The following is a 16,325-nucleotide window of genomic DNA, read 5'->3' as shown; positions in this document are numbered from 1 at the left end:
TTCTTGAATGGTAAAGTTCAGTTACACAACCTAACTAGTAGATTCTTGAATGGCTAGGTTCTATTACACAACCTCACTAGTAGATTCTTGAATGGCTAGGTTCTATTACACAACCTCACTAGTAGATTCTTGAATGGCAAAGTTCTATTACACAACCTCACTAGTAGATTCTTGAATGGTAAAGTTCAGTTACACAACCTCACTAGTAGATTCTTGAATGGCTAGGTTCTATTACACAACCTCACTAGTAGATTCTTGAATGGCTAGGTTCTATTACACAACCTCACTAGTAGATTCTTGAATGGCTAGGTTCTATTACACAACCTCACTAGTAGATTCTTGAATGGCAAAGTTCTATTACACAACCTCACTAGTAGATTCTTGAATGGCAAAGTTCAGTTACAAAACCTGAGTAGTAGATTCTTGAATGTACTTGAGACAATAATCTTTTTTCTCTTGTTTACAATTTTTTTTTAAAACCAAAAATATTTTATTTTGTAACCCCCCCCCCCCCCAAAAAAAAAAATTCTGAAGACCATGTTTAAATGTTTTAGAAAAAATTACCTGGACTCCATACTGGTAATACTTTTTTTACTGCTAAAAAGTTTATCATCATCAGACATACACAAACGAAATCTTATCTCACGACATCTTTGGCGAATGCATTTTTCACAAAGCAAGGACTCTCTGAAAAAAAAAATCAAAAGGAAATTAGATTTAAATATAAACATTTTAAATGTTAACAGTCTCACAAACAAAAACTATAAAAAAAAAAATAATTGATTCTTACCCTGGATACCTTTTATTGATAGGATATTTGGAAAACAATTGATCACCCTGGAACAGAGATTGGAAAAAAAAAATTCAGCTAGTCATGAAAAAAAAGAATGGATAAAGACAAAAATGGAAAAAAAAATCTGAATGTTCAGCTTTTCTAGCGAACATTTCTACCCCATGACCAACTGACCCCTGAAGGACTTCACTTTTCACTTGCAAACATTGAATATCACTGAATAATTCATATGTACCTTGAAATACGTTAGGACTTGCAAAATGCTGTCTATCAAATATTAAATTAAATATTGCATTAAATATTGAAAAATATAAAAATTTCAGTCAAAAAGAGCTTCATTGTGATGATTTATTAGGTATAAATATATTTAGTAGACAGACCACTAAATTTTGTACAACTGTGAAACAAGAACTGGACATAAATTTACAAAAAAATTTAAACTGACCACAAAACAAGAATCGAGTAGAAATGACCAAAGTACAGTAAATACAGATAAACCAGAGTTTCAGACAGATAAATACAGATAAACAAGAGTTGAGTACAAATGACCACAGTACAGTAAATACAGATAATCCAGAGTTTCAAACTTACCACTACACTGGATATACATTTTAACTTGACTACTTCATCAGGGGGCAACTTGTTGTGGGGACACTTGGGAACTCTATTTACCACCTGATCTATTTTCTTTGGCTCTGCCAGCCACTTGACCAACCACTGCAGAGATACCCACTCCCAGGGCTCATCTTTAAAATCATTATAAAAAAATAGTAATTTGTTAATCATATGAAAAACAACAACAGTTAATAATAACTAGCCAATGTATCTAACATTCAAATAAACAAAGTTTAATATCAATGATTTGAAAAAGTAATCCCTATCCAGACATGAAATTTGAAGCTTTCTTAAACAGAAACAGGCTAAAAACTCAAAATACCAAGGCATAATAAAAGAAAAGTTATCATGGAATTTCCACATGATGAAATTATTTATAAGTCAAATAAAACATTAGGGTTATGAAGAACATAAAAATTAAAATGCTATTTAAACCTTGGTTAGGCTAATATTAGAATATGAACCCTCTGTTTTAGAGCCCGCAACTAAAGAACATATAAAGAAACTAGAACAGATGCAAAATAGAGCTATGAGATAAATAACTAAAAAATATTCACATTGAACTAAAGTAAGACCATTAGTAAAATCACTAAACTTAGAGACAAGTCAAGACAGAAGACTAAAAAAATAAAAGCAGCAATAATACATGAAAAACTAAGCCATAATTTACAAATACAAAACCTAATAAAATACTTAGACACAAAGATATGCTAGGACTAATTTGCTAGGACAAAATTGTAAAAGTGCTCATTCTTCCTTAGTGCCATTAGATCAGGAAGGGTTTGCCTTAATCAGCTAGGAAAATCAATAACTTAGCAGAGTTTAAGTCTCTAATTATTATTATTATAGCTTTTTTATAGTGCTACTTCCATGCTTAAAGCATGATCAGAGTGCTATCATCCAATTTCATTTGTGGACCAGTGAATAAGATTGGTATCTGGGAGAAGGTTTTCCATGCTGCCTTTAGGCGCTCAGTAAACACAACTCAGCTCGAGTCGGGTGTCGAACCTAGAGACTCCTTCATAGGTAGCCAAGCCAAGTTCAAGAGTACTTAGCTTCTTGACCATGCTTCCCACATTAACACATGGATAGACATAAGATGATCTTCTGGCATGAAGGCCAACATTGGAAAACCTTAATTAGAGTAAAGTAGAAATGTACCAACTACAGGGATAATCAAAACATGTTTTAAATAGATATGCTTAGTAATCAGGCAGAGACCAAGATGCACTGACCAAAAACTATGTGTTACTTAGAACACACAACTGACGGCATGTGGGCATGAGAAAGAAACTAGGAAAAAAAAAGGAGAGAGAGTTGATGGCCATGATGTTTTATAGATAGTAGCAGAATGAGCCAATCTTATGCCTCTGCAAAAGCTAAGAGATACCTCATGACAATATATTATAATTAAGAACTACATTAATGAAGTGTTTTAAAGATATCTCTTTATTTTCTGTAATACATTTATTTCTATAATCAAATGTCATGAAAAAAATATCCATTTTTTTTTTCCAAATTAAAAATTTTGAATGAAAAATTTGAATGTACATTCACTATAATATATCCAATTTGTGATCACAATTAAATGTGATAGTTTTCTTAGTTCATAATTTCTCAATGTAACAAATCCAGTCAGGTATTTACCCAGAGATTTGACAGGGAGTGTTGTGTACAAGGTTCTCATGTCCTCATAGCCTTGTCTCACTTCATTGATATTTTGTTCCTGTTGGAAAGAGATTCACATTTTTAAAATTCCTTTATTTGATCAGATATTTTTTACATGTAAAATAAGTAAGTCAAGACCTATTGCCTTCATTTCCCACAAAGAGATCATGTATGCAATAGAAAGTGAGTAAAAATGCACTTCAGTGCAGATCAACTGTTCAGAGTAAAAACTTTATCGTCTCTATTGGTCTTAAAAATTCAGAAAATATACAAAGAGGGGCTTAATGTCTTATTATGATTAATTGTCTAATTTAGCAAACTTTCAGACTCTAGAAACTCTTTAGACCTTTCTTTAGAAGGATTGTTAGCCATCATTAATGTGACAAGGCATAAGACTAGCAAATAATTTTTTTTTGATAAACAGAAAAAAAAATTTTTTTTAAAAAGCTTAAGTTTTATTTTTTTTTAAAAGAAAAATTATTAATTTTTGGGGGCTTTTAGCATGATCTTGAAAATTATGAGACAACAAGCAACAGATCACCTGATTTTCCAGCATTGTTAGGATCCAATTTTCAAACTCTTGATTGTCATGTTCAACATAACCCCTGACTGCAGGGGGAAGTAAGTTCTCAGTTACTGTTGGTGTTTTCTCCCCTATAGGGTAAACAAAATGTTGACTTCTAGTGAAATCTTATAATTAGGCCATGTGTATTACAAACATTTACTTACATCTAGATTTTTACGCAAATTTTATCAAAAGAACCCAGACGTGTGTCTTAATTAAAACCATCAAAGAAGTTCATTACACCAATTGTATCAGGCTTCATAATGTCCAATGTAAAGATTAAAAAAATGTTAAAGATACAAATTATAGTCATCTGCACATTAGGAATGAGTCATACTGTGTTAAAATTGTAATTGTAATACATTACCATTGTTCTCTTGTTTACATTTTCTGTAGACCAACATGTATGCATTTCTAGAAGAGTGGTTTCCCTTGCTGGCCTTTGGGGCCTTCTCTGTGTTGTTCTCTGTGGCTAAAAGTTGGAAATATTTGTATAAGTAACAAAACAAAACAAACACAAAATAACAGAAAATAAGAAAATAATATGCAAGAAAGGGAACAAGAAAAGGAAAGGGAACAAGAGTTAAGGCTTTTTCCAGCAAAACAAAAGTTTAATTTCCAATTCCAGCAAAGGCTAGGACTAAAAATTTATATTTTTTTAGGGAAACCAGTGAGTCCACTAAGCCCAAACTTGTCATTTGTGGAGGATAGGTGAGAATAGGTTGGGTTTCGTGCTAGCTAAATAACACACCCATTAGTTGTTGGTCACAAAGTTAAGTGACCTTTAAACCTTTGTACTGGCTAATTCCTATTAGAGACTTGATCTCAGTATGTCATTTGTAATGAAAGAGGTATCAGAAAACTATAAGACATCCAAAATTATTTATCAATATTACTTTTTTTCTGGCTAATCTGTTGATATTTTGATAAGTTAACACAAAAAAAAAGCCCAAACAAACCCATGCCAAAAAAAATCAAACCAAACTCTAGTTAAAATAAACCAAACTATTACCCAAAATATCTTCCTCCTTTCCTAGCTCTAATTTCTTGTTATTCATCTTCTCAATTTCTTCATCATTATATTTGTACCAGGCTCCAGTATCTTCTTGCTCACGAATATGTGCAATATAATGGCCACTGGAAAATAAAAAGATTTTTATTGTATATAAAACACTACAAACTATTTTAGCATGGTGTTTGTGATTGTTGAATGAAGGTATACAGTATTTCATGAATTAGTATGTTCAGAATATTTAACTGGAACCTAACCCAGTAAGCTGTATTAGCCTTGACTAGGAGAAGGAAAACCCTGAATTCAAATCTCTGGTACCTTGCAGATATACCCAAACATGGGAAAGGCTTCGGGAGCCAACCCTGAGGAAAATCAGGAGCCGCTAATCCGCAGACAGCGCCCAGCACATAGTTTTACAACCTGGTAGAGCCTGTGATGCAGCTGATTATTATTATATAGCTTTTATATAGCGCTTGTGGACCAGTGTGTGTGTGGGGGGGGCGCCTTTAGGTGCTCAGTAAACACAACTCTGCCCGAGTCGGGTGTCGAACCTCTAGCCCCCTTCTAGGTAGCCAAGCCAAGCCAAGTTCAAGCGCACTTGGCATCTCGACCATGCTTCCCACTGATCCCAAACTGTATCTACACTTACCATTCCTTTGGACACATCAGCTGTAAGGCGAAGGGAGAACTGTGCCGGCGACATCCTTTCGGCTATAGATAATGCCCAGGCATTCATTTTTATTCTATTCTATTCAATGCACTAATGTAAAAAAAAAAAGAACAATAGCGCAGTACAATGTCCAGCACTAAGAAACTCTTACATTACCTGTAAGCAGTGGGGCCTCTGTGGATGAGCACTGCTGTTAGTTCATAAGAGGAGTCTCCACTATTACCTACATCCAAATAAGGAGACATGTCCAGAGTTTCGGGAAACTGTATAAAGCTGCTAAGCTTCTTCTTGTGACCTTTGCTCCTGGAGAAAATAAAACAAAATAAAAATATGAAATTTTACCTGGATTTGTACAAAAGTTTACAAAAACTATTGAAGACAAATTTCTCAAATGTTTTTAAAAGTAGAGTAGAAAACAAAAGCAGACTGCCATTTATTTATATTTATCAACAGCTTTTTTGTTATGTCAAAAGACTTATAAATAATGAATTGGTAAAAGGTATGATTGAGAGAAAAAGATGCTATTTTAAAAAAGTAAAAAAAAAAGCAATCCAGCAATAGCTAAAAGAATTAAATTAAAATAAATCAAAACTCTATTCGCCCAAGCACTGCAATCTTATGGAAACAACGACAATGTATAAATACTATTTGTTTTTAATTCAGAAAAACTATTTGTTTTTAATTCAGAAAAACTATTTGTTTTTAATTCAGAAAAACTATTTGTTTTTAATTCAGAAAAACTATTTGTTTTTAATTCAGAAAAACTAAGTTCCTTTCCTCCATGTTAAAAAACCTACTTTATTAACATGTCATATTTCTGGAGTTGAAAAGCCTAAGCGCAGTACTTACTTGTCAAATACAAATCTAAGAAGTTGTAAGTTGAGAACTGGAGGCAGTTTGATCAGTTTGATTGTCCGAGTGGCATTCTGCTTGCTGCAGCACACATTGCACATGTACTGGTTGTCTCCTTCCAGCTTCTCCTCTTGGAGAAAGTCCCTGATTGAGGCGTCCAGCGTTGAGTGACCTCTGATGTTGAGGTCAAGCTCATAAAAGGTGGCTAGAGTCTCAGACTGACTCTGACAGTTCTGGCATCTAGAAAAGTGTTACATATACTTTTAAATAAACAATATGTGGGTCCAAGGTATACATTCTTCTTTTGTTTAAGGATTTTGTAGTTGCTAATTAAATGCAAAACACTTTCACCTACATGGTAATAAAAAAATAACTTCTTTTAGCATGAGCTGTGCACTAATGTTTTGTTATACTAAATAAGATTATTCTAAATTTTTAATTCATACTTGGAATCTCTTTTTAAAAACTTTTCAGTTTACATTAGGAATAAATTGTGATGCCAAAAAAAATATTAAAAAATTCACTGTCTGTAAAGCAATGAGGTTCAATATTTTCTTCTACATGAACTGGGGACCAACTAGAACACATGGACAAAAGGTATCTAATTGAGACTTATCATTATAGAAGGCCTGAACACTGATTTGCAAAGTCACCTCTGGTCAGTTTAGACCAATAGCTCATTGCAATGTCACATGCAATGATGGTTGAGCTGTGACGTGGCAACAAACTATTGATCTAAACTGCCCAGAGGTTGCGACATCGCAGGTCAGTGTTGAGGACTTCTATTATCTATAACAAAGTCTCAATCTTATTCACTCTTAAAATTCAACTAAATTAGATACACCCGCATCAAAAACATGAAAAAAGTAAATTAAAAAAAAAAAAAGTTCCCCTTGTAGACAAAGCAATCCATGGGCCAGATGACATAAAGCTTATCTGTTTATATGGACAAAGGTTAACAAAGGTGTCATGTGGCCAGCACAACAATCAACCATCTTTACTTTCCTGAAGCAATGTTAGGTACCCATTTGAATTGGGTGGACTATGAGCTTGAGATGCCTAAGTTCAAAACCCAAGTGCTTTGCTACCTGGCCACCATGCCCCACATGGACTAAGGCACCTATAAATTTACTACCTGGCCACCATGCCCCACAAGGACTAAGGCACCTATAAATTTACTACCTGGCCACCATGCCCCACATGGACAAAGGCACCTATAAATTTACTACCTGGCCACCATGCCCACATGGACTAAGGCACCTATAAATTTACTACCTGGCCACCATGCCCCACATGGACTAAGGCACCTATAAATTTACTACCTGGCCACTATGCCCACATGGACTAAGGCACCTATAAATTTACTACCTGGCCACCATGCCCCACATGGACTAAGGCACCTATAAATTTACTACCTGGCCACCATGCCCACATGGACAAAGGCACCTATAAATTTACTACCTGGCTACCATGCTCTACATGGACTAAGGCACCTATAAATTTACTACCTGGCTACCATGCCCCACATGGACTAAAGCACATATAAATATCTTTTCTGTCCACTTTAGCAACAGCTCCTAAATGTGTGTTTTCACCAACCCTAAGATTTTACATTCCATAACCTCGTTGTCAGCTAGATGACTAAAATATTTTTTATCTAAAAAAAAAAAAAAATCTATGTACACCATTGGAGACAAACCTAAAATGCTTTGTAAGTCTAAGAAGTTATAAATGCTTACACTGTAACATAGCAATAACTTCCACAAAACTGTTGGACTATAACATTTTCTTTATCTGGAACACTGCCTGATAGTGCTGACTCCATCTGATGAAGAAAGAGCTTGGAGAATTCTTGAGCATCCTATACAGAAAAAAAATTTGTAATCATCTTATACAGAAAGAAATTGTGTGAGCATCCTATACAGAAAGAAATTGTGTAAGCATCTTATACAGAAAGAAATTGTGTGAGCATCCTATACAGAAAGAAATCTTTTCTTAAATGTTATAATGCATGAAGCAACAATTTATTCTGTTTATCCAAATATTTTAACTATCAAAAAAAAGTCTGCATAAATTAAAGTTGAAATTGTGACGATACGAAACTTGCATGCAAAAGTTCATTTGAGTTTTTCCCAGCAAACCATGAGAAACTTTATTTTTAACTTAAAACAATTATTTTCCTGTCCACCCACAGCTAATTTCTTGTAGGATTTATCTCCCTCGCACGTTTCTCACGGGACGAATCTCGACGCAAAACATTAACTAGCTTCTCTAGGGCTAACTTTTAATTATTGAACGCTGGACAGGTGACCAGCACACATTAAGTCGCTGCACCAGCGCTACACGCCGCGGCCTAATAACTTTTCACACCTATTTCCACCCCCCCACCCCCCGCAGGATACACATCGCTCTAAGAATAGCATTGCACTCGGGCTGGACAGATACATATTCGCTTAAGACTTTACTCTCACGGTAGGCAACGAATATTAACCATAAATCTGACCTGACGCCTGACATCTCCGGTACATGTGAGAAAATCAGCTAGCTTTCTTCCCCACCCGTTAAACGAAAAGTCACATCTATATATAGAGAGAGACCAAAGCATTCCAAGTTAGGCCCGCTAGGATTCATACAGTCTCCTCTGTTAGGAAGTTTAGTTGTGAGATTTCATTAGGGACAAATGGGTAAGTGTAAACATTTTACTATATTCATTTTATCTTATAGGAATGTGTGAGTACACATTAGTACACAACCACGTTCCCCGTCATTACATTATGACTTTATTATGTATGTATCTTGTACTATTTTATGTTGATGCTATATATAGTATTATTAATGCCGCTATGGTTGTCTACATTTGAAACTATAGTTATTACATTTAATTTGTTATGTTTCATCCATTCTTGTATTTTAGTGATTGATGTAAACAATAACCTTTCGTGAATCTAAGTACTGTCTAAGAACTTAGATCACAGTGCACTAAACTTAAAGAGCCCATGTGAAATTAATGGTTTCACATTTCTGTTATATATCCCTCATACATATTATTATTTCTCACACCCTTGTGAACTTTTAGTTCCTTGGATGAATGTAATTTTGATTAATTATATCAAACCCTTTTACTGTATCTCGATCCCTAGTATTTTATTTTCATCTTATCCTTTAGTATATAATATGCTCATTCCCCATTTTACTGTAACTGATTACTTATCGTCGTAATCAAATTTAATGGATGAATCTTGACAAGTATCATCCCACATTGTACTATAGCACATTTATTGTGGTTATCTTACTTATATCCTTTGTTATTGAGTTGTATGCGTACTTTAAAGTTTTATACATGATTGTCTTAAATGCCTTATTGGGATTGATACCAATGCCTACATCTGAATGATTGCAAGGCATATGGGAATCCCTGCTCAATGCCTTTAGTAGGTTCCTAATTGTCTGTCTTATCCCCAGCCTGGTTGCTACCCCTGATTGCTACACACGATTGCTACAACTACCAGATCTCCATAGAAAGCTGTAACCGGAGCAGACCACACCAGATACCCCCCCCCCCCCCAAATACATACCTGTTAGCAAGAAGGCATTGCCTACTGTCCTTGGCCTTAACATATTGCCCAGTGTCCACAGTGCCTCATACTGCCCAGTATCATCTGCCCAGTACCCGGCCCAAACTGTCCACTGCCCAATAGCTATTGCCTAATGCCGACAGATTAGAGCAACCTTCGCAGCAGAAGATAAACTGGTGTTGAGTTAGCACGGCTCTCTACGAGCTAGAGATCACAGCTGAGAGATCGTCCCACTACAACTTAGTCTGCAGCACCAACCATCTCTACTGCTAAACAGGCAGCGGCCTCACCCTAGAGCCAGCTTGCCTACCGCATAGAGAATATCCCGAGCCGACGTCCTAAGACAGAGCCGGATGACTCATCCTTCTGAGTGCCAGTCCTACGACCGCCAGAAGACGACCCAAGGGCTAGCAGCTAAGAAAAATAAGTAGCCAGACATAGGAACATTCTTCTTCTCCAATCACTCAATAATTAGCAATCCATGATGAGCAGTTATTTTAGATATTAGCACCTTCATTTCATTTCTTAATTATAATTTTATTTGATCACTTTCCTTTGTAAACTTTCATTCATTAAATTATTTTTATTTATGAACTTATAATATTGGTCTGTTCTTACTGTTAGTTGCGGTGTGCCTGTACAAAATCTTATATGTGAGCGGGATAAAATTAATAAAATTTCCCCTAGACATAAATAAACAAGCCAAATAATAATTAATTAACATCTCGTCACAGAAATATCCAGATGTACCTGTTGTTCGCCTGTGTCTAGTCCAATGCATTCAATCAATGGAGATGGGTCAACAAAGCTTGAAAACAAACAAAAAAAAAGATTCATACAGTTTGTTTCAATCTCTTACTTTATAATGGGTTGGGAGATAGCTAGGTTTAATATCAGTTAAAAAGATAGTAAAAAAAAGTTATATAAAGTTATTATTTTTCACATTGTATATGAGTTGTGTTTTAGGGTATAGTCTCTAATTAACATGCATAGGACATAATCATCTTTTGTTGAGAAGGAACATCTGTAATTTATAGGATAAGATAAGAAGATAAGATTTATTCTTAATCAAATATTGAAAAAAAAAAAAAAAAACTTTTTGTTCGGCAATGTGTAACACAATATTATGAGTCTTGAATGCCATAAAAGATAAATGACCAAAAAGAAGTAAGCATAATGAAAGCTTCCTTTAAGTTCCTTCCAAGAGCTTATATGAATGCAAAGAAGTCAAATATTATTTGTATAAATTCTGCCTACATTGCCATACTTTCTTACAGAAATCCTTGACAGTAAATATAAAAGCCTGACAAGATACAATTACTTTTTTTCTAAGCACTTAGAGAACTGACAAGCTTATAATATAATTAAACCATATCAACTCACCATCTATTGCTGTACTGTAACAAAGCAAAAATAACTTGCAGATGTCCAATTATGGAATCAGGTTTCCATCCTTCATCTATAATAAATAACACCTAATTATAGCAAAGATTTACAGTACAAAACAGTAGAATACAAACACAGTATTACCTATTGGTAACACAAACTATAGCTTAGGGCCCTCAAGAAATATTTAGCACTGATATATATCATCATCATCATCTTTCCTTTGAGTTCCTCATGAAACATAATGCCTCAGTAAAAACATGCCACTCTCCACGGCCTCTTGCTAGTTTTTTTTTTAATGGCTTCCCAGCTCTTTCCTGCCCTCTCTGCTTCTTCTAGTACACTGCATCACCACGTTCTTTTTGGTCTTCCTCTACGTCTTTTGCCCTGAGGGGTTCCACTCTAAGACCTGTCTGTTGTTGGTATCTTTTCTAAGGGTGTGACCAATCCATCTCCACTTCATCTCTAAGATCTGCACCTCTATATTTTTCTGTGCACTCATCTCCCAAGCACTGCTATATAATATAATAAAGCACCTCAAAAGAGCCCCATGTCTCAAATATCTATGAGCCTTATCAAGTCTAAATATGGCACTGAATACAACACATATAATAAAGAGCTAGGAAAACTAAATATTTACATACAATATACTGTTGGAAGATTGGGATCTCTCCATTCATAGACAGCTCTTCTGAAGATAGGGTTGTGGAACCATAATTGAAGAAAAGTGTTCACATAACAGGTAGCACCCAAATTCTTCAAACCAACAAAATGACCCTAAAGATAAATTCAGTTTTATTTGTCAAGCTCTAAAAAAATTCAAAACAAATAAATACAATAAAATTATACAACCAAAATAAAATCTCTTATTTATACTGTCTAACTTATTACTAAATACATTTCTTCATAAAGTTTTAATCACCATTTGGTAATAATACATTCAAAAAAACTTTTAACCAAGAAAAAAAAAATGAAGCCAAAAATCAAAGATCCAGCATTACCTTCTGTCGCCGTTCTGAATCAGGGTCAAAGTTCAGCCATTTGGTTTCATCAAATGTACCAAACCATTTTTTTTCTCCAATATTATTGAGACAAAAAGGGTTCCCTTTACAGTTGCGCCTAAAAATATAAAGAAATTATTTAGAATCAATAATACACAGCAAAGGCCCATTTCATTTAAATACAATCTTCTGTCTGAAAATCCCTAAATATAATTTTTTTTTTTCATTGCCATCATTGAAGTTTAACTTGTGAAATACTTGTAAAAAAATTGCTTGATTGTTTTTATTCATACAGAAATCTAAAAAAAAAAAAATTGCCTTCTTAACTTCGTAGAAAAAAAGGGAACAGCAAAAAATAATCATTGACATTTCTCATTTATTTTTTATTTCCATAATCTTCATAATCGTCATAGGACTCTAAAGTATGTTTTCACCATTTAGAGTTGGAATAAAATATCAAGACTATCCAGTGGTTAAAAGCAAATATTTGTTTATTAATACCATTTGAAAACGTTAAAGATTGACACATTATGGGAAAAATTTTTTGAATGCAAAACTTAAATAGTTTTAAAATTATCAAACACAAGTCAGTCAACAATCATAACTAATGAAAGGACTTATTTAAGCCTTTTTCTTAAAATGGTATACCTCCGAAAATGCATTTAACCCTCATTAAAATCTCCAGAATGATTCAATGGTCTTCATTGATGTGGTGAAACACTTACTTGCATGAAGCCGGTTCACATGGAGACAGATTAAGTCTGTATGCAATTTTGACATGTTCGTCTGTAACTTTGGTGTAATCTGTTGTCTCTGCCCACTGCCAGGCTCCTTTATCAAGATGCACTTTTTGTTTCGGAGGCATGCTGCATATCAGATTCAAGGAGACTCAAGAGTTGAGATTTTCTGTGAATACAGAGCAATGTGATCAGGGTGAAATTTCTTAAGAGCTTAAACTACATTTTACATGTTATAACATTCCATTAGTTCATTAATTTGTTAACTCTTTCAGTGCGGCGTTACTCTCAGAGAGTAATTTCACTACCTCTGGTCAGTGCGGTGTTACTCTCAGCAAGTAACGATATTTAAAGTTTATTTCAATATCTTTTTTATGTTAAACTTTTTATTTCTCTCTTTTTCCTCTTTTTTTAATTTTCAAGTTATGAGAGTGATTGTTCTTTGTATGCAGGACAAATATTTTTTTTTTTTTTAAAAAGACAACATTGTGTTAGTGGTTCCTCATTTATTTCCCAGAATCGAAAAATGTAAATAATACTATTTCTAGGTGCACTTTTTTCATCTTTTATGAAATTTGAAGTGACAAAATGTGTTTAGTATTGTGATTTTTCAATATTTATGGATTAAATGTTTAATAAAAAATTAAATCTTTCAGTATATCGATTTTTTTATGAATTTTTTTTTCCCCTTTCCGTGGTAAGGTCAAAATTTTTTTTTTTTTAAATTTTAAATAATGTATTTTATTTATTATATTTTTGTAGCTCATTCATTTTCCTTTATAATAAAATCAAATATGTTAGATTATTTAATAAAATAAAAAGGTTATGTTAGTTTTAGTAACTCTTCCCCCTTGAAAATTTGTGGTCATCCCTGAAAACTCCTTTTTTTTTGCTCAAAATAATTTGCACTAAAAGAGTTAAGTCCATTGCCTCTACAAAAATTATTACTGTTGTTAAAATGCATATCTAAATGCAGATGAGTTATAGAATTTATAATTCTATAATATTAATGAACAGCAGAACAACAGCATACATTGGCAGAAAGCAGAAACTGGTGGTTTTACTCTTGTTATAAAAAAAAATTCAAATGTCCCTTGCACATTTACGGTGGTGCAAGAATTTACCTACTTGGGATCAACAATTGCCAGTAACCTGGATTTAGATATCGAGCTGACAAAAAGAATAGGAAAAGCTACTACAGCATTGGCAAAACTCTCCAAGCGCTTCTGGGAAAATGCCAAATTGACCACAGCAACCAAAATCCTAGTCTACAATGCCTGTGTTGTGAGCACTCTTCTTTATGGCAGTGAAAGCTGGTCACCATACATGTACCAAGACCACAGATTGAATAGTTTCCACTTGTGCTGCCTGAGACGCATAATACGTCTCTCTTGGCGGGACCATGTCTCCAATCAGGAAGTTTTGAGATTGGCCAGTCTTCCGCTCTAGAGTTGGCTTGATTAGCCACACCAGATTCTGCCCCATCTCAAGACGAAACCAAAACCAATGACTCATTTGGGCGCATCTATTGCCTTCTGAGACAAAAGGAGTCATATACAATATTTCAATAAAAAAAATTAGGTAAAACTTCCCATCGAAGGACCCTTTTGAACAATATTATGCAAGTGGCAGCACCACGCTGTCTATCGCTATGGCAATCAAGTCACAAGGTCACTACCGGCTAGACGGTGTCGGTAGTATCATTTTATTGTTCATGAAAGATTTAGTCATGCTCTAATGATAATAATGACATGAAAACTGTGGATCTATATTATGTAATAATAAAATATTATAAAAGACTATAAAAAATAAATATTGAGAATGAATTAAGCTTTATTTTGATATTACATAGAATGATAGAACTAAGATTTACTAAAAGAGAGGAGAGAGAGAGAGGGACAGTGACCGGGCGCGCTCTTGTAGTAGAGCGTGCGCGCGCAGGTGAGGTCACATCAGTACGTCATCATACGTGCGGATAGACCACTTACTAGTCTAATAATACAAGTCTTTACTATATTTAACTATATAATTATTAATACTGTAACTGTTAACTATTAACTAATGTTAAATGCAAAATAATATAGAAATAGATCTAGAATTTAGAGACATTACTACTAAATACTAGAGACTAGACTAGAGTCTAGTCGTCTAGAGAGTACTAGATCTAGTCATATTTAATCATATTTAATGTAGAAGTAGAGCATTTATGATCTAGATCTAGAATGAAAATTCTAAATAATTATAATTAAAAATAACACCTAATAATCCTAATAACATAATTTACACTTGTCACTTGATTCTTGATCTAAAACTAAATTAATTAAATTATTCTAAATTTTCCAGATAAATAGACCTGTTAATGTCTTCAGTTATTTGTTTCTCAGTCTTCTGTCTTTTTGTTGCTGTAGTATTCTATTACTTTATAATACTATACTTAATATTAATACTAGTATACCAATACTAGATTATATTCTTTATTAAATAGTCTATAGACTAGACTCTACTTCTTGATAAACTGGGAGCGGAAATTAAGGTTATTTGCGTACAGAATTAGCTCCCTTGTATTGCTATTGACAAATTAATGTAAAATATATTTCGTTTTTTTCCTTCGTAGAATTATAAAATGAATTCGAAACACCTGATCAAGATTCTAGTAGACCTGTAGGGCTATATGTAAAAAAAAAAAAAACAAAACAACATTTGCACGAAGTGTAACTACATCAAGTATAATTGGATAATTCATGTAATTAAATTTGTGATATAAGTAGACCAACAACTCAAGAAAACATTAAGAAACTGGAACAGACACAAAATAGAGCAGTACGTGAGATTCATAAAGAAAAAGAATATTCACAGTTGACTAGAGTAACACCTTTACTTTTAGTAAAATCACTAAATTTAGAAAGCCTTCAGGAGAGAAGACTCAAAAGTAAAGTAGCAATTATACATAAAACACTGAACCATAATCTTCAAATACAAAAACAAAATCTAATAAAAAAAATACCAAGAAAGACACAAAGATAAAGGTACATTCCTCGTCCCATATGTTAGGACAAATTTGTACAAATACTCCTTCTTCCCTTGTGCTATTAGAGCATAAAATAGGTTGCCTGAGCCAGCCAGGAAAAACAGTGAGTTGGCAGAATTTAAGTCATTGGTTAACATGGTTACATGCATGAATCGTAGAACGTAATCATCCTCTTTTTTTAAGTAACGTCTGTATTATATAAGATAAGATAAGATTAGGAAACAGCATTGCCAAACAGGTCTGTTATCTCGTTTTGAATCTGCGGGTCAAGGTAAAGTTTCGCTTTTTCTTAAGAATTTATGTAACTGCTAAGAAATTGTCGTTGTTAGTTGTGTCACCTAAATGATAATCTTAGCGATGACAATTTAATGAACCCAAACAATAATCTTAGCGATGACTTAAATGAAATGTTGTTGCATGCTA

The 16,325-nt window shown here is 33.8% G+C and overlaps 1 protein-coding gene across 1 annotated transcript in view; it reads right to left on the bottom strand.

The window, feature by feature from the left end:
- Nucleotides 1–15,402, bottom strand: part of LOC106050977 (ubiquitin carboxyl-terminal hydrolase 48-like) — a 28,354-nt gene extending 12,952 nt beyond the window's left edge. Inside the window, exons 1-16 of the mRNA XM_056008639.1 lie at nt 15,228–15,402; nt 12,863–13,043; nt 12,138–12,255; nt 11,781–11,913; nt 11,134–11,209; nt 10,501–10,558; nt 7,915–8,036; nt 6,173–6,415; nt 5,480–5,626; nt 4,654–4,778; nt 4,009–4,113; nt 3,618–3,730; nt 3,056–3,134; nt 1,385–1,539; nt 791–837; nt 565–687 (exon numbers count right to left, since the gene is read on the bottom strand). Of these exons, the coding sequence (XP_055864614.1) occupies nt 565–687; nt 791–837; nt 1,385–1,539; nt 3,056–3,134; nt 3,618–3,730; nt 4,009–4,113; nt 4,654–4,778; nt 5,480–5,626; nt 6,173–6,415; nt 7,915–8,036; nt 10,501–10,558; nt 11,134–11,209; nt 11,781–11,913; nt 12,138–12,255; nt 12,863–13,002 (1,784 nt within the window). The 5' untranslated portion in view covers nt 13,003–13,043; nt 15,228–15,402. The remainder of the gene's footprint in view (nt 1–564; nt 688–790; nt 838–1,384; nt 1,540–3,055; nt 3,135–3,617; nt 3,731–4,008; nt 4,114–4,653; nt 4,779–5,479; nt 5,627–6,172; nt 6,416–7,914; nt 8,037–10,500; nt 10,559–11,133; nt 11,210–11,780; nt 11,914–12,137; nt 12,256–12,862; nt 13,044–15,227) is intronic.
- Nucleotides 15,403–16,325: the final 923 nt, after the last annotated feature.

This window comes from Biomphalaria glabrata, chromosome 13, assembly GCF_947242115.1.
Source record: "Biomphalaria glabrata chromosome 13, xgBioGlab47.1, whole genome shotgun sequence".
In the NCBI taxonomy this organism is placed as follows: Eukaryota; Metazoa; Mollusca; class Gastropoda; family Planorbidae; genus Biomphalaria; species Biomphalaria glabrata.
The sequence above is the reverse complement of the archived record's forward strand: the minus strand, read 5'-3'. Positions and strand labels throughout refer to the sequence as shown.